The 18753-nt window shown below is 42.2% G+C and overlaps 1 protein-coding gene across 1 annotated transcript; it reads right to left on the reverse strand.

The window, feature by feature from the left end:
- Nucleotides 1-9298: 9298 nt before the first annotated feature.
- Nucleotides 9299-18409, reverse strand: TM4SF1 (transmembrane 4 L six family member 1). Its single transcript, XM_043874865.1, has 5 exons — nucleotides 18113-18409; nucleotides 16520-16609; nucleotides 16285-16430; nucleotides 12408-12588; nucleotides 9299-10160 (listed from the first exon to the last, which is right to left on the reverse strand). Exons 1-5 carry the CDS (start codon nucleotides 18287-18289, stop codon nucleotides 10146-10148), a joined length of 609 nt encoding a protein of 202 aa, XP_043730800.1. The 5' UTR covers nucleotides 18290-18409; the 3' UTR covers nucleotides 9299-10145.
- Between the last annotated feature and the right edge of the window lie 344 nt (nucleotides 18410-18753).

An 18753-nucleotide genomic window follows, 5' to 3' on the forward strand; every position in this document is an offset into this window, starting at 1 on the left:
TATGCACATATTGGATTGGGCAAAAATTCATCTGGATTTTTCTGTAACATCGTATGGAAAAACCCAGTGAATGTTTTGGCCAACCCAATACAAGAACACCTTGTGATAAACACATATGGACTCAGAAATGGAATTTGCGGGTGGACTGACTTGATCCTAAACTATGGAGGGATGAAACGTCTGACAACTGGATTATCATATCTGTGAAATTCTCTTGCCTTTCCCACTCAGAGAGGTCTTCCCCTTGGAGGCCAAGATAGCTACAATAGAAATTTTTCTCCAAAATTGTGAAAATTTTTGGAGAAAATTTTTCTCTAAAATTGGGAGTCAGGATTCCTCCCAAACCTAGGGAGCTGTATTGCTTAAAGGGCACATAACATTTTCCCTTAGAATTGGAGCAAGATCGGCACACCCATTCAAGAGTAGAAGAAATGGACAGAGTACACGTCAGAGTTCCTGTCCACTGAACAGGCAGCAGCTAATTACACGAAATTTTCTTTTCACTCTAAACTCCTTGTTGTCACTGAGTGTGTTAGCTGCTCACTCATGCGCAACTCCTTGTGACCCCATGAACTGTAACCCGCCAGACTCTTCTCTGCGTGGAATTCGCCAGGCAAGAATACTGGAGTGGGTAGCCATTCCCTTCTCCAGGGGATCTTCCTGACCAGGGATTGAACCCAGGTCTCCTGTGTTGTAGGGAGATTCTTTACCTTCTGAGCCAGCAGGGAAGGACTCCTCTAATCTGTATCCTCTGTCATCATTTAATGATTTTCTCATTTTCCAGCTCTGTGCTTTTCTTTTCATCTGTCCTTCACTTCTTTCCAAAGCTGCAGTTGTAGGGTTTGATAGTTAAATAATCTGGGAAGTTTTGAGTTAAACAGGTTTTTCCATAAGACTTCTCAGTGCTCAGGAAATGCGTGTGGTGAATCTTCGGGAAGATGTGTGTTGTGTGCACTCTTTCTCGGACTTTTTCTTTTGTCTTTCTTCCTCCCAGACTTTTCAAGGACATGTCATAGGACATCAGTTTGGTTTAGAAGGTACTGATAAAGTCTCAGTCAGAGACTGCTATCCCTTCCTCTGTTCTGGGTTGAATTGTGTCCCCTTCAAAAAAGATACGTTGAAGTCATACTACCCAGCACCTCAGAGTGTGACCTTATATGGAAATATGGTCTTAGCAGAGGTAATCTTGGAGAAGGAAATGGCAACCCACTCCAGCATTCTTGCCTGGAAAATCCCATGGATGGAGAAACCTGGTAGGCTACAGTCCATGGGGTCGCAAAGGGTCAGACACAACTGAGTGACTTTACTTCAGAGATAATCTAGTTGAAACTAGATCTTTAGAGTGAGCCTAAGGCAACACAACTGGTGTCCTTATAATTTGGACACAGAAATAGACACGCAGAAGGGAGATGATGTGAACAGACACAGGGAGAAGATGATTGTCTACAAGCCAAGAAATCCCTGAGGCTACCAGAAGCTAAGAGAAGCTTGAAACAGCATCTTCAGAAGGACTGAGGTCTTGATATCAGACTTCTGGCCTCCAGACCATGAGACAATAAATTCCTGTTGTTCTAAGCTATCCAGTTGTGGTAGTTTGTTACAGCTAGGAAACTAGGAAGCTATTGTCGTTGTTTAGTTTTTGTTTAGTTTCTAAGCCATGTCCAACTCTTTTGCGAGCCCGTGGACTGTAGTCCTCCAGGCTCCTCTGTCCATGGGATTTCTGAGGCAAGAACACTGGAGTGGGTTGCCACTTCCTTCTCCAGGGGTTCTTCCCGACCCGGGGACTGAACCCAGGTCTCTTTCTTGGCAGACAGATTCTTTACTGGTGAGTCACGGGGGGACTAATACATCCCTTAATATCCATGCTTATAGCTAGATGGCAGGTGAATTGGGTTCCCTTTTTTCTCTCTCTACTTCTTTTTGTAAACTTTTTGAGAAATTTTATAATAAGCTTAAGAATAACAATACTCATTGTGCTCCACTTCCATTGTAATGGGACTTCCCAGGTGGCTCATATAATAAAGAATCCACCTGCAATGCAGGAAACATGGGTTCAGTCCCTGGGTCAGGAAGTATAGGGCTCACAATGTACAATCCAGAAATATTGAACCAGTAAGTGATTGGCAGTCCTCTGGCAGGAAGATATGCATTGAACCAGTAAGTGATTGACAGTCCCCTGGCAGGAAGATATGAACCAAGCTGTGGGATTGCTGGGCCAAGGGGAATCTCTGGGTCCCCTGAGATGCCAACTAAAGCCCAACAAAACAGTCTCCATTGACAGTTTGATTCCTTCACAAGACAAAAATAAACTTACATCAAGTTCTTATATGCACCAAAAAACGTGTACAAGAATGACTATAGCAACATATTTCCTGAAAACCACACAAAATATCCATTAATAGAATTATGGGTAAATGAACTGTTGTATATTCAAACCATGGAGTACTATACAACAAAGGAAATGAACAAACTACTGCTACATGAGGTGACACAGATGAATCTCAAAAATGTCACAAACTCGAACCATCTATCCCCCACCCTGAACGTGGATACCGAGGACTGAAATTATAAGCCACTTCACGGTTTATTCCTCCACAGTCTTTGTTAGCACGGGCTTCCCTGGTGGCTCAGGTGATAAAGAATCTGCTGCGATGTGGGAGAGCCGGGTTCAGTCCCTGAGTCGGGAAGATCCCCTGGAAGAGGGCATGCAACCCACACCAGTATTCTTGCCTGGAGAATGCCCATGGACAGATGAGCCTCGCTGGCTATATATAGTCCACGGGGTCACAAAGTCAGACGTGACTGAGCGACTAAGCGCCCACACAGTCTTTGTTGGCACAGTTTTACTCTTCCAGAATACTCTTTAAAAAAAATTATTTGTATTTATTTGATCTCACTAGGTCTTAGTTGCAGCATTCAGGGCCTTTAGTTGTGGCATGTGGGATCTAGACCCCCAACCAGGGATCAAACCCCAGGACCCCTGCTTTGGGAGCACAGAGTCTTGGCCACTGGAGCACAGTGAAGGTCCCTATTCCAGGATGCTCTTGCCGAGACAAATAACTTTATTCACTACAGGAACTTCCTGAGAGACCCATTATCTCTTCAACAGTGAATGACAGCAACTTCCATCTCAAAGAGTCTTTGAACCTCTCACCTCAAAATCCTTGCCTTGCTCTTCTCATCAATCCTAAAAAGATATCATAATTCTTATTAATCCTAGTCAAGCCTTCCCATCAAAGGACTCACCTTAAACCAGAATTAAAATCTCAAATTCATCTTTTTCCTGCCCCCTCCAACAAAGCTCTGTCAAGGTGATGCCCTCCCTGATGGCAGAGAGTAACACACACAGCTTCGTCTTATGAACAGATTGTTCTGTTGATATCTGGGGAGTCAGCAATCAACAACACAACGTGTGGTGACGAAAACCAGACACACAGGAAAACATGCTTTACGAATCAATTTATACTGAGCTCAAGAACAGGCAAAACTAATCTATGCTGATGGAAATCAGAACTGTAGTTACTCCCGGAGTACTTATTGCCTGGGTGAGGACATGAGAGGGTTTTCCGGGTGCTGGAAATGTCCTGTATCTTGATGTAGTTGGTGGTTACACAAGTATAAATAAACACATGTAAAACTTTGTCGAGCTGTACATTTTTGCATGTATTTTACTGCATGTAACAAAAAAATTTTTTTAAGGTTCAAAATATAATAATTGTTAGAGATTGCGGGGAAAGCTGACTGTAGGTTTAAAACTACTGTTTTGGGGGATTTCCCAGGTAATCCAGGGACTAAGACTTTGCTTTGCATTGCAGGAAGTGCATGTTCAATCCCTGGTCAGAGAGCTAGGATCCCACATGCCTTGGGGCCAAGATCCAAAACATGAAACAGAAGCAATATTGTAATAAATCCAATAAAGACTTTAAAAATGGTCAACATTAAAATTTTTTTTTAATATGATAGCTTTATTCCTAGTTTTTCAAGAAATCTCCATACTGTTCTCAGCAGATTAAGAATGAGCCTGCTAATCCAGGAGACACAGGAGATGCTGGTTTGATCCCTGGGTTGGGAGAATCCCCAGGAGGAGGAAATGGCAACCCACTCCAGTATTCTTCCTGGGAAAATCCCGTGGACAGAGGAGCCTTACTGGCTACAACCCAAAGGATTGCAGAGTGTTGGGCATGACTGAGCAACTCAACACTATACTGTTCTCCATGGTGACTGTGTCAGTTGACATTTCCACCACCAACGCAAGAGGGTACCCTTTTCTCCACACCATCTCCAGCGTTTATTGCTTGTAGATTTTTTGATAATGGCCATTCTATATGACAGAAGCCAGCACAATATTGTAAAGCAATTATCCTCCAATTAAAAATAGATACGTTTTAAAAATAAATAAATAAAATTTAAAAAATAAAGTTATTGCTTTAGTGAAAGGTGTGCCTTAAATGACATGGAATCAGGTACCAAGAGAGATCTCAGCCTGGTGACCTCAGTTTTACTCTCAGACCCTTGTAGCATTGTCTACAGCTGAGACAGGAGAGGTCACTGCCGTTGACCCTAAACCCTGCACACGAATCAGTGATATTTGTACACATGTTACGAAGGGGGTTGTGGTGAAAATTAGCAAGTGGAACACTTGACGCAGAGTCTTCCACTTCCAGGATGCAACTTGTGGATATTGACATCTTGAAACAGCCCCTCTTGGGGACTTAATAGTGTTGTTCCTATAAAAACCTAATATGTGACATCTTGTATAAGGGGACTCACCATCTCTCCCTCTATTTTAAAGGTTTGACTCCATCAGTCAGTATGACATCCAGAATCTTGTAGACAAAACTGGGAAAGGGGCTAGTGCAGAAGGGTCCTGCCCTCATTGTCCATGAGATTCACCCATGATGTCTCATTTGCAGTAGTCTGTTCCTTCTAACTGGCTGTGAAGGAGCTGTCTATTAAAGACAACTATCTTATAATTTTAAAAAGCATTTTGATAAGAGAGTCAGATATCAGGGTTTACTTTGTCATCTTATGTCTTTGTTTTATGCAAGTGAGTGAGTCCACAAGCTTCACCAGACTGCCAGGAAACATATGTGTGTATGTGGCAAGTGTGTGTGTGTGTGTGTGTGTAAGAGTGTGAGAGAGAGATTGGTTAATCAATTCGATTCCAAGAGTTCACATGAAACCCAGCTCCAGAAAGGCCTGGTAGACTTCTGTAACTGCAATAATCGAAATAAGTGTCTAAATTAACCAAGACACACACACAGAGAAATATTTCATGTGAAAAGAGAAGGAAGAACAATGTGTACTAGCCTTGGGTAGGTGACTCAATTCCTCTACTTGTTGAGACCTGTTGGACCATTTTCACAAACCAGGCTGAGCCAAGTCCTTTAAACCTAGGCTGTTGTTAATCCTCCTCTCATCTCAGAGACGTGAAATGAGAAACACTCAGGCTGCACTACAAAATGTCCTGATAAAACGCTCAAAGTAGAGCTCTTCATTACTTTCATTTTTAAAAGGAACCCCAAAAAAGGTATACACTTGATACTTATTAGAAAAATCTCATTTAGTAGCTAGACTAAGTAGACACCACGTGCTTGCGTTTCCCAAACAGAGTGGGAATTACGGCTTCCCTGTCATGTTTTTAGCCTGTGGTCACTGCTCGTCTCAGCTGGCCCATCCCTCTACTTAATTGCAGGTGCAATTGTTCTCCAGTGTTTACCGCGGAGTGACTCCTCTGTTCGCCCACACGAACAATGGTTTTCTCATACACTTGGGGAGTGTCCTTTAAAGACTTGTGGAAGTGAAGTGAAGTCGCTCAGTCGTGTCCAACTCTTTGCACCCCATGGACTGTAGCCTACCGGGCTCCTCCGTCCATGGGCTTTTCTAGGCAAGAGTACTGGAGTGGGTTGCCATTTCCTTCCCCAGGGGATCTTCCCCACCCCAGGATCGAACCAGGGTCTCCCGCATTTTAGGCAGACACTTTACCCTCTGAGCCACCAGGGAAGCACCAAGACTTGTGGACTGCTCCTCAAATTTTAGGACTGAATCTTTCTTTTTTCTTTTCTTTCCTAAAGTAATATGTGTTTATGGAAGACATTTCAGTAAGTATAGATAAGCAAAATGAATCAAAACAAAAGCCACCAAGAATCTGACCCAAAATACTTTCTAGTATGTATACATATATGCTAGAAATATAAATATGCATAATATTTTACTGTGCTGACTATGTTTTATCAAACCAGCTCCTTGTTGTCAGACGCTAAGGCTCTTGTCAGTTTTCTAGGTATAAACAATACTCCCAAAATTATCCCTGGAAACGGAACATCTTTGATGATCCTCTTAAATTTCTAAAAGCAAAAATACTGGCTTAAAAAGGATGTGCAGACGTTCTAGATTGTCACCTTTCTGAAAAATTGCACCAAGTCCCATACCCGTTCCCACTAGCATTAAGTGTCAGAGAAAACATAGTCGAAGAGCTCTCACAAACCCATAAAAACCAAATGGTAGTGAAGGTACATCCCATCAGTTTCCTTAGATTTCAGTTCAAGAGTTTTCCTTGATGCAAGTGTTCGCTTGTAAATTTGGTAACAACAGAGAACCGATCCTCAGAGGGAACTACCCAACCTTGAAGCCAAGGTGACTCCGTTTCTACAGGAATTTTTGTTTTCGTGTTGCCAGGTGATAATAAGCTGTTTCAGTACAGTTCCCGGGGGGAATTCCCAGCCAAATTGAGGAGTTCAGACGATGACAGATGCAGAATATGAGCTATGAATAGAAATAAACTAAGGTAGAAGGGAATTTGTGTAAGCTATTGCCTCTGGACAATTTCTGTTAAAGGATCTACAAACTAGGAGAAACTTTGAGTCACTCAAATTTGGGCTCTGATGGGGATGACTAAAGGGTCTGTTGTTCAGTTGCCAAGTGGTGTCCGACTCTTCGAGACCCCCAGGGATGGCAGCATGCACGGATTCCCTGTCCCTTACCACCTCCCAGCGTTTGCCCCAAGTTCATGTCCGTTGAACTGTGATGCCATCCAGCCGTCTCACCCTCTGTTGTCCTCTTCTCCACTACCTTCAGTCTCTCCCAGCATCAGAGTCTTTTCCAATGAGTTTCATTTTCCAATGAGACCCTTTTCCAAAGGGTCACAGGAGCCTGCCAAAGCCCCCTTTGGTGGGGGAAGGGTCTGAGTTCAAGAGACAAGACTCCAGCTTCTGGACAGGGGCAGCAGAGAAAGAGGAGGGGCCGAGGAAACTAGTGGGTTTTCATGTTAGACTCACCTGGATTTAAACATAGTTTCTGCACTTGCAAAATGTGGCTTGGGGCAGACTAGTCAATCTCTCTGATCTTCAGCTCTGTAAAGTGGAGACATGCCCCACCTCAGAGTTCTGTTAAGAGATTTCAGTGAAATCTGTGTAGAAACTAAGAGAGTAATGAACACGCTGAAGGAACTCAGTTGAGTTGCTATCATTACTGTCATGATTAATAATCATTATTGCCATTTCCTTTGAGGATAGATTTGGGGGGAAAAGTGCTCACTCAGGGGATCATTATGCCTCTTTTTTGGATCCTCTGTTGTTGCAGGGGTTCTTTTTTAAAAGTATTTATTTATCTTTTTCAGTTGGAGTATAATTGCTTTATAAATCTATTTCACGCGTGGTAGTGTATATACGTCAATGCTACTTTCTTAACTTGTCCTACTCTCTCCCTCCCCCTCTGTGTCCACACGTTCATCCTCTATGTCTGTATCTCTACCAAATAGGATCATCTTACCATTTCTTAAGATTCCATGTACATATGTTAATATATGACATTTGCTTTTTTCTTTCTATTGCAGGAGTTCTTATTTATGCCTGTGCTTGCTAAGTCGCTTCATCGTGTCCAACTCTTTGTGACCCTATGCGGTGTACCCTGTCGGTTTCCTCTGTCCAGGGGAATCTCCAGGCAAGAATACTGGAGTGGGTTGCCTTGCTCTCCTCCCGGGGAATCTTCCCAACCCAGTGATAGAACCTGTGTCTCTTATGTCTCCCGCATTGGGAGGCGGGTTCTTTACTGCTAGCCCCACCTGGGTAATCTAAGGCCTAAGGACTCCTAAGAGGCCCAGGGATTACTATCTATGGCGAGGGAAGTTGTTAAACTTGGATGGAAAGAAATTTTATCATTGTTTTTATTAACCTCTAATGAAAATCTTGTATTAATATATCCTTTACTGTGACTGCATGGAAGGAGTCACAGCAGAATCAGGATACTGATTATACTTTGAACAACAATACAAAATTACACACCTTTTTGTATCACATCAAAATCATTGGATATATCTCAAAATTTCATTTCAATTGGAATTGTATCTCAAATGTACGGTAGTTCTGGGACTTCCCTGGTCGTCCCATGGCTAAGACTCCATGCTCCCAATGAGGGTGACCCAGGTTTGCTGCCTGGTCAGGGAACTAGATCCCACATGCTTCAACTAAGGGTTTATATGTCACAACTAAAAATCCTACATGCCAGTAAAGATCCTACACGCCGAAATGAAGACCCCATGCAGCCAAATAAATAAATAAAAAGAAGTACAGTAGTTCTCAGACACCCTCTCTTTAGCCCACTGCTAGATCACACTTGATCACTGCCTTCCTGTCTACAGGTCCTGGTGTGATGCAGGTGCCTTGCAAGACAACTGTCTTATGATTTTAAAAAATGTCTTGTTAAAATAGTCAATATCTGGATTTACTTTCTCATCCTATGTCTTTGTTTTTTGCATTTTAAATAGTATTCTTCAAAGAAGTCCATAACCTTCACCAGACTGCCTGAAAGACCAAAGCATAAGAAAGATTAGAACTCTTCAGGCAGGAGACCTTGGTCTCAGGAGGAGCTCTGCCATCTAACAGCCAGTGAGGCTTCTTTATTAACTAGTTTGTCTGTTGCCTAGGCCAGTAAACACCAAATGCAGACAGTTTCTGTGTACAATTCCCAGTAGGGCAGGGGACTCTGTCACTTGAAAGAACCTAACAAGACAACAGATGCGAGATGTCAAGAGAGAAAATGTCTGTTACCTTCCGGAGGAGCCTGCTGTGTGGAGCACCCAACGCAAAGCAAAGTTGCCTGATGAGGTGGATGGCCCAAATGCATGGATAGCAGAGGAAGACAGAAAAGGAGAAAGAGGATGAAGAAGAGAAAGTGGAATCAAGAACCCAGAAGACACAAAGCCCCTAGCAATGGAGGCTGTACTGTCTGCAGACTGAAAAAAAAAAGGAAGAAAAAAGGAGGAACATGAAACGAAGGACGATGACACCAAACAACAAAATGGTAGTGAGCGCTTTATTTGTTGCATGAAACCAGTAAATTTGGCGGGCATTTCCTCACGGTCCTCCCGCCCCTCGTTCCCCATGTTCCCATGGTGATCAACTGCTTTATTCCATTTCCCATCTTTCTTCTTGTCCAGGCCTTCCTCTTTTTACATCCATGATCCTCAGTCTTGTCTTTGAAGGCCAAAAAGTTTTCCAAGTGTCAGAAAAATTCAGGATTTGGCAGTCCTTGTAATAACTCACTGCCTTGCCTATTTTGACTCATTCATTTATTTAGATTCAAGTATTCTCAATCTACCTCCCAACCCCCAACCTAGGGAATTACATGTCTCTTTCATAACATGAATCAGTTCAAAAGGCCCCTTGTTAGAGGTTTGCATACAAATGGGAAACACCATATAAACAGTGAAAAAATATGTCTTTTCAGGTTGTTGGATTTTTCTCCTTAATGGTCTTTAAAAAAAGCAACTAGAAATCTTTCATTTAATAAATGCATGCACATATAAATATATAGAATAGTAACTGGAATGTGATATTTATCCTTGTAATGTTTCTCAAAAACATGATTTTAGCCAGAGTTTATCTCAGGTGGGCTGAGAACTGTCAGTCTGTTAAATTAATTCCAGAGTGTGGTTTATTTTCTTACTCTTAAAAAAATAAAAAGAATTTCCCTGCTAAGTTCAAACACCAATATCCAGAGAAGATGCCAGTCTTTATACACACTTATAAAAGTAGAACATGTGGTATATGATACACTAGTACAAAGTCGTACAAATTAATACAAGTAAAATATATAAATTACAGTGACATTGAGGGAGATTTCAGGTTTGTCTTGGGGTAATTCTTCTAGCAGTCATATTGCTGTAAAGAAAATGAAATAAGTATCAGGTTCTGATCAGGCTAAACAAACAATGATGACATTTTGGTGCTTTAAATCTGTTTTAAGCAAACGTAAAGCCGACCAATCTCAGCTTCAGCAGGGGTTGGGCCAACAACAATGAGAGCTTGGACAATGCTCACAAAAAGTTTCCTAAACAAACCGGACCATTGTCCTTCCCAAGTAAAAGCTGAAGAAAGAGGCCTTGGAAAGTGCAGCTTACAAGGCCTGGCTGGCTTTTATATGCTCAGGGTGGGTTTTTAACCTCAAGGATTTAAGAGATAATGTCATGGGACTTTTACGTTGGTGCCAACTCAATGTGGGCAACTTTTGAATTAAATGCTACATACAGAGTTGACCAATCTATACTAAAAGCCTTGCTCTTTGAAACTGTCTTTTGTCTTGCAAACAAATATAACAGATCTGACCTGCAGTGTCTGGGAAGAAGCCACCCCTATAGTGACTGGGAAACCCAGTAAGACTCTCAGCTCCCTTAACCCGGAAACGAGAGTCATTCTGCTAAACCACTGCAGCAATTTTAGTCATTGACACATTATATTGTTGTTTAATCACTAAGTCGTGTTTGACTCTTCGCGACCCCAGGGACTGTGGCCCGCCAGGCTCCTCTGTCCATGGGATTCTTGCCATGAGGCAATAGGACAGTGGGTTACCATTTCCTTCTCCAGGGGATCTTCCTTCTCCAGGGATCCTGCTCTGGCCGGTGGATACCTGTTCCCGAAATGCACCAGTGCTGAAGCACAGTGGGGTCTCACCCAATTGTAGGAAACTCAAGGCTAAAGATAGGTTATATTATAGTAATCCCAAGAGCCTTCTTTGCCTCTGCCCAACCGTATTGCCTGGAAACAATTCCATATTGAAAGTTTTCCACTCTGCTGTTTTCTCAGAAATTTGGCAGGCTCCCAAAGCAATTATTAATCTTGCTGTATTTGCCTGATAAGGACATCTAGATTTTTATTTTAACTTCCCCTCAAAAATTATAGAAAGTTTCCATCTATTTACAGCAAAGCTTTTCATGATAGCCATGGGGTTTTCATTTTTCATTAGGTTTTGTCTTACTTTCAAAGAAAGTTAGGAAACCCCAAACCAGAGAAGTGAATGGTTAGGAAAATACAAATTAAGTAAGTTTCAGTTTTCCTAATCCTGCTTTACAGAACAAGACATAAAACAACCCTCCCCTTCCCCCAAATTCAACCAAAGCTGGACTTCCATCAGTTCGGTAATATATGTTTTTTTAGGAAAATAAAGAAACAAGAACTTTCCCCACTACTAACAAATGCATATTTCTTTTCCAAATCACATCCCCAGGGAACAAGCGCTTCCTGGTTTTCTTTGACAGTGAAAGGTTTTTAATAAGCTCTATTCAAAGGCTACTAGTGATTCTCTATCCTTAGCTATTGGGGCATTTTTGTGACTCCTTATTAGAAAGAAACTGTAGAAAACCCAACAGAACAGCAAGTCCTGCATACAGGTTAAGAGCAGGAGCCGTGGCCTTTGAAGCCTGTTGCTTCCTGACTAGGTGATTTTAGAAACATTGCTTAATCTCTGCATCATACGCTCTTCTGGAATAGGGGTTTAACGCGATGCCTAGGGCAATGGGTGATAGCAGTTACTTGTGTATACTAGTTGGGAATGTGACAGCAGGCAGAGAGAGGACGTTTCTTTTGTGTCTGTGTAGCCAGAGCAGGAGTGGTGAAAGGGGTAATGGGTTAAATCCTGAAGGAGCACTGTGTCTATGGGCGACATTGTCTTATTTACACAGAGCCAAATGCAAAGAGCCAAGATAACCCAGGAACTGTGACTCTCAAGGAAGCTTACCCCTGAGAGCAAAGCCCAACGGGGAAAGGGATAGTTAGGGAGTTTGGGATCACTGTGTACACACTGTTATATTTACAATGGATAACCAACAAGGTCCTCCTGGATAGCACAAGGAACTCTGCCTCAGTGTTATAGGGCAACCTGGGTGGGAGGGGAGTCTGGGGGAGAATAGATACATGTATATGTGTGACTGAGTCTCTTTGCTGTCAACCTGAATCATCCCAGCACTGTTAACTGGCTCTACCCCAGGATAAAATAAAAAGTTAAAAAAACCCAACTGCTGTAAATGCTTTTCCACAAAAATGGGATAAACACTAGTAGGTAGAGCAGGGTTTAATTTTTGTCTTCTTTTCTCTAGGATGAAAACAACAGTGCATTTTTACACAGGTTCTTACCTGTTGGCGAGAGGAACAATAACCGCAGACACCTCCAAGCATTCCGTTTATTACTTGAATGAGACACAAGATGAATTCAATCCCACCAAGTGCCAAGAGGATCGAAAACAGAGAAACATTCCATTCCACTATATGCTTGGGTTCCACACATTTGGACCACATGGAGCTATCCAGAAGGTAGCTGTGGATAAAAAGAGAAACTTCTGACGCACAGCCACATCCAGTGGGGTGTCTCATAAACATACTTCTCATGCCGTGTTTTTTCACTTAGGAAAAAAAAAAAAGATTAATTCAACGCCTTATATCAGATGCTTCCAATCCAAGTCTTTCCACAGAATAAGGAATTTAGCCCAGATCTTGTTGCAATAATAGATAGAAAATTCAGCAAAGACTGTTGAGTACTCAGTGTGAGTTAGACATCTAGACAAGTCTAAGGATACAAGAGCCTGAACTCTGTCCTGGAAAAGCATTTCTTAAGAGAAGAAATGACAGGCAGTCTCAATGCAACCAGTACCCTGATCAGGTGTATTAAGTGTCAAAGGGTCACAGAGGAAGGACAGGAAACTTAGGCAAGGGAGAAGAGTTGCTTATGTATCTAATCCACAAGTCTGAACTCCATGAAGGTAGGAACTAGAGCTATTATTCATCATTGTCTGTTCAACCCCTAGACCAGTATCTGGCCCATAGTAAGTATTCAACACATTGGAAAAGGAACTGAGTGACAGAGAGCAATCTGAAGTCATTTTGTGAAATGTCAGCTGACCACCTGCTGCTGTCTAGCCGCTAAGTCGTCTCCACCTCGTTTTCAACCCCATGGACTGCAGCCTGCCAGGTTCCTCTGTCCATGGGATTCTCCAGGCAAGAATACTGGAGTGGGTGGCCATTTTCTTCTCCAGGGGATCGAACCCACATCTCCCGCATTGTAGGCAGATTCTTTACCACTGAGCCAGCAGGGAAGCCTCAGCAAACCAGACTGGAGTCATTATCTGAATATATATATTTTCTTAATAAAATAGGATTCAATCATATGGGAAAATCTAGGATTGACTTAATTCCACTGAGAGATCTAGAATAATTCTTTCCTTGTAATGTCTTCCTACCACAACAGAACAAAGGGACTGAGGATTACAGACCTTATTTTGGAGTGGTTAATGGAGCCAATCAGAAATTCAGTTTGATTGATGGAATTATGATTGATTACGAAAAAAATTCTGTCCTTCTGACACTGTATTTAACAAAAATCCATAATTTCAGGACACAATAGAAAAAAATTCTTTGGCTCCACTTGGCTATTAAGCAACTAACCACTGGCTTTTTATTTCCCATACTGAAATCTCTAAAGAAGTTGAAATGAGGAATGACATAGAAACTGGAGGCTTCTTGCAGAAGTTGATTGGATCCACGAGAGGGGAGATAGAATAATCAGCTATAAACTTTCCTATAAGTTTATAGCTGATGAATCACCTCTCCTCGGATGAATCATAATGTTTTTAGCCGTGGGTTTGTGTGTTTTTGAATACAGGAGTAACCAGTTTTGAATACAGGAGTAACCAGTTTCTACCGGTTACTGAATTCATATACATTCAGTATATTCAGAACAAAGCATGAAAAGTATGATCTGAAAATCATGATCAATAACAATTTTGAACATCAAAATTTCAAATTCCAGTGAACACTGTCTTCCTACCATTGGGCTGTACCTGTTGCAAAAGCTGTAAGAAGATGGCAGTGCTCACTCTGTCAGCTTTTGTGACAAATATTTTACATATAGTAACTTACTAACCTTCCTGACAACTGCCATTAGCTTTATTTTACAGATAAAATAACTGAGATGCAGAAAGCTCAGTTCACCTTTTCCTAATTACTGAGACAGTAAATACAGAGCTGGAATTGAACTCAGGATCTATCTAATCCATATTCGATAGATATGGTATCTATTTAATACATATTTGACAGATAGACTGTGGGAAATTCTTAAGGAGATGGGAATACCAGACCACCTGACCTGCCTTTTGAGAAACCTGTATGCAGGTCAGGAAGCAACAGTTAGAACAGGACATGGAACAACAGACTGGTTCCAGATAGGAAAAGGAGTACATCAAGGCTGTATATTGTCACCCTGCTTATTTAACTTATATGCAGAGTACGTCATGAGAAACGCTGGGCTGAAGGAAACACAAGCTGGAATCAAGATTGCTGGGAGAAATATCCATAACCTCAGATATGCAGATGACACCACCCTTACGGCCGAAAGTGAAAAGCCTCTTGATGAAAGTGAAAGGGGAGAGTGAAAAAGTTGGCTTAAAGCTCAACATTCAGAAAACTAAGATCATGGCATCCGGTCTCATCACTTCATGGGAAATAGATGGGGAAACAGTGGAAATAGTGACTGACTTTATTTTGGGGGGCTCCAAAATCACTGTAGATGGTGACTGCAGCCATGAAATTAAAAGATGCTTGCTTCTTGGAAGGAAAGTTATGACCAACCTAGACAGCATATTGAAAAGCAGAGACATTTACTTTGCCAACAAAGGTCCATCTAGTCAAGGCTATGGTTTTCCAGTGGTCATGTATGGATGTGAGAGTTGGACTGTGAAGAAAGCTGAGCACTGAAGAATTGATGCTTTTGAACTGTGGTGTTGGAGAAGACTCTTGAGAGTCCCTTGGACTGAGATCCAACCAGTCCATCCTAAAGGAGATCAGTCCTGAATATTCACTGGAAGGACTGATGCTGAAGCTGAAACTCCAATACTTTGGCCACCTGATGCGAAGAACTGCCTCAGTGGAAAAGACCCTGACGCTAGGAAATATTGAGGGCAGGAGGAGAAGGGGATGACAGAGGATGAGATGCTTGGATGGCATCACCGACACAATGGACATGGGTTTGGGTGGACTCCGGGAGTTGGTGATGGACAGGGAGGCCTGGCGTGCTGTGGTTCATGGGGTCGCAAAGTCAGAAACGACTGAGCGACTGAATTGAACTGAACTGAATCCATATTCATGATCTTAAGATATCACTCCACGCCACAAAATTCATGAGAGACAAAACATTCTTGAAAGTATACAGGCAATTCAAATTCATGATTCATATTATTTTCACTCATTAATCTCATGACTAAACCTTTCAAAATTCAGTATGTCATTCATCACTATGTACATCAGTTTCTATCAGCTATTTCTGTCCTTTTCTCAATAATAGATAAGAAATACAGTATCAGCATAAAACAGTGGAGCCACTTGGATTTTCCCAGTGTTAAAGTCATGAATAAAAAAAAAAAAAAGTCATGAATAAGATCTGTCTTATACAGCCTGACCACTTTGAATAAAGGGTGTATTATACATAATTGCTATGTTATATGTGAGTGTGTGCGTCTTGGTAGTATGATTGACCCTGGACTTTGGTTAAATGCACATGGTTTTCACTGGTGCTACATAGGATTCCATAAGATTTTCTCATAAAATAGTAGAATCAGACAATTGCTCTGGTATAGTATACACACTATACAAGCACAGACTATAGCTAGGCTGCCTGGGTTCAAATCCTGACTGCCACATCTTACCAGTGTGACTTTGGATAAGTTACCTGATCTCCCTGGGCCTCCATAAAATTTCTCTGTAAAATGGGAGCAACAGTGGAAGCCCCCTTACATGTCATCAAGAGGACTGAGCCAGTGAATCCATTAAAGAGCTTCTCTGGGTCAGAGACTGGGAATCCATCCTCTGATACCCATTGCCTGAATTGTCCCCAGGTCAGTGAGAATAAACCTGGCAAGCGGATGGATGAATGAACGGTCGATGCCTTTTGAGTCTGACGGGTTTACCACTGTACGGACGTGGTGGATAAGAACGTGCAGCCTTCTAGGGTACAATCACTTACTCTCCCTCCGTGCTGGCAAAGGTGTAGTTCCACTGGCCACTGGCATCCATGCATCTTGGTCCTTCCTCTAAGCCCAGCGCGGCCACAATGACACAGTAGCCAGAGCCGGCAATCCCAAGGAGTGCGGCCAGTATAGAAGACAGCATCTAGGGGAGGGAGGGCCACCAGAAGTGAGGCACAGAACATCACAGCTGCGCCTTAGGGACCACTTCCCCACCAGCGCGGGGAGACCTACCGCGCATCTCTTGCCGCAGTTTTCGTGGCCACAACAGCCGCAGCAGTCCTCCTGGTCCAGCCCGATGAAGGTGAATGCCGGCACGAACATCTGGTTAGAAAGCATACAGACTGAAATCACTGACTTTCCCCAGGTCCATAAGGGTCAGTCAATCTAAGCATCTTTTGGTAAAGCATTTTTCTTTCCGATATTGCTGAAAGTCTTTGGGTTAGGCTGACCAAATATCTCAGAGAACATAAACTCTGAGGAGAAGAGAAAAACCTTCAAAGTGTAATATCTGATTATTTTTATGTAGTGTGTCCCATTAGGTAGGGTCAGGATGTAGCATGGCGGGGGGGTAAAATAATAACCCATAAATGTGTTAATTCCATAAGAGTTCATAACATAGTTCCAGATGCAAACTGTTTGGAAAATATTAAACCCTGTCTTTAAATCTGTTTGTTGGTTGGTTTGTTTGCCCTTGGAAGATAACAGCAAAACTTTGACAGAATAACTAAACTTTTTTTATAAACAAGACAGAGGAAAACTCAGTACAGGTGCACTGCTTCATTGAAGACACCATGGCATGACTGTAACGTCACAATAAAGCTCTTAAAATGAGTTTGAAATCCTTTGAGTTCAAGATCAAAAGAAGTTTAAACAGGCAAGGTATTGTATTGAAGACAAATGGTTATGAAATTAACTATACCTCAATGAAACAAAACAAGACAAAAACTGACCTGAGAACTCATGGGAGAAAGAAAAACAAGTGATTATGTTAGCATCATAGTAATACTTAAATTCAAAGCAGATTTGCCATACCAGAGTTAGTGTATTAAGTTTAAATATCATTTACTTGACTAAGAAAAATATTCTGTACGGTATTAGCAGGTCCATAAAACTTCTCTTCAAAAAATTCACAATCCCAGTATTTCAAAGTGGCAAACCCAAGTTTGTCCACATTCTTTCCAGGCTATGGTCAAAGCTAATACTTTCAGTTCCCAGGTTGGCAGGCAAATTCCTCTCACTTCACTTAAAAACAAACCTTGGAAAAAACAACACATTCCACTATTAGCTTCAGACCGTGATTTGCTGCTAACTGAAGGATTTTCCCTAAACGCCACACCCCAGGCTTACATAAAGGAGAAAATTTATAGTCCTTTATAAACAGCAGCGCTCTCACAATTCATTATTTTTCCCTGTCACAGATGCTTGAGAACAAACAGCAAAGAATTTGTATCCAAAACTCTGTTGATTTAGGCAGAGAACTATCGGACTCCTCCCTGTTTCCCAGAGCGTATGTGAAATGAGTACCGGCTCCAGGACTAGAAACTCTGGAGGTTCTCAAATCTGATTGAAAAGCTAGTCTCTGCTCCTAGCTGTAAAGTAAGAGAATTTAGCAAAAAGGTAGTTGAAATGGGGATTTTGTAAACCATCCTCTAGTAAAATGAATACCCTATCCCTATCTCAACATTCCTTGATAAGTTTTCAAAATAAGAATGAACAAAAATCCTGGATTTGTAAACATGCCTGATAGAAAACTTTCTATGAAAACATCTCATCTAACAGGAAAGAATATTTTTTCGAGGCTGTAATGATTTCTGAAAGACTTACCAGCAAGCCCCCTCCCAGGATACCGGAGAAGAACCACACGAAGCGGCTGAGATGGTTCTCAGAAGCATACTTGGTTTCCCCATTAGGAAAGTAAAGCAAAATATTAGCAACAATGCAGAGGGTGGCGAGCCACACCAGCGAGTGTCCGATGCATCGCGCGCATCTCCCGTAGCACATCGTGCTGGACTTTCTTTTCCCTCCGCTTCACTCCGAGACTTGGCTCAGTGATGGCCCTGGTCCGATGAGAGCGTGCCCCGTCTGCAGGAGAAAGCAAACACAGTTCTCAGCCCATTCCTGCAAACTCTTAAATACTCTGCCTCTTAGTCACCGCGGGTGGGTGAGGTACTTGGTTTTCATTGGTCCCGGCTGCAGGAGGTTGGGAGTGGTGGGAGGGAGAGAATGTCCCGCCCTCCAGATGAAATCCTCGGGACGAGCGAAGCCAGGGCCAGGAGCTGAGAAACAGCCTCTGTTACCGGCGAGAGAGATGATTCATCCTCCACAAGGAATTCACTGTGTAACTCCTTCACAGTTTAAAAAAAAAACCCCACAGGAAAGTCTAACTCAACTTCCCAGTCAGTGCCCAGCGCCCACCGTTTTGCAGCGCCGGTGGAGGCTGCCCGTCTGCTCCGCGCAGCTCCTGG

This window comes from Cervus elaphus, chromosome 19 (assembly GCF_910594005.1).
Source record: "Cervus elaphus chromosome 19, mCerEla1.1, whole genome shotgun sequence".
Lineage (NCBI taxonomy): Eukaryota > Metazoa > Chordata > Mammalia > Artiodactyla > Cervidae > Cervus > Cervus elaphus.

Coding starts and splice junctions, on each gene's coding strand:
- TM4SF1 (XM_043874865.1), bottom strand. CDS start 18,289: ATGTGCTACGGGAGATGCGCGCGATGCATCGGACACTCGCTGGTGTGG. Junction 16,610..18,112: donor TCCTGGGAGGGGGCTTGCTG/GTAAGTCTTTCA, acceptor CTTTCTAACCAG/ATGTTCGTGCCGGCATTCAC. Junction 12,589..16,284: donor TTTGCCAGCACGGAGGGAGA/GTAAGTGATTGT, acceptor TTTTATCCACAG/CTACCTTCTGGATAGCTCCA.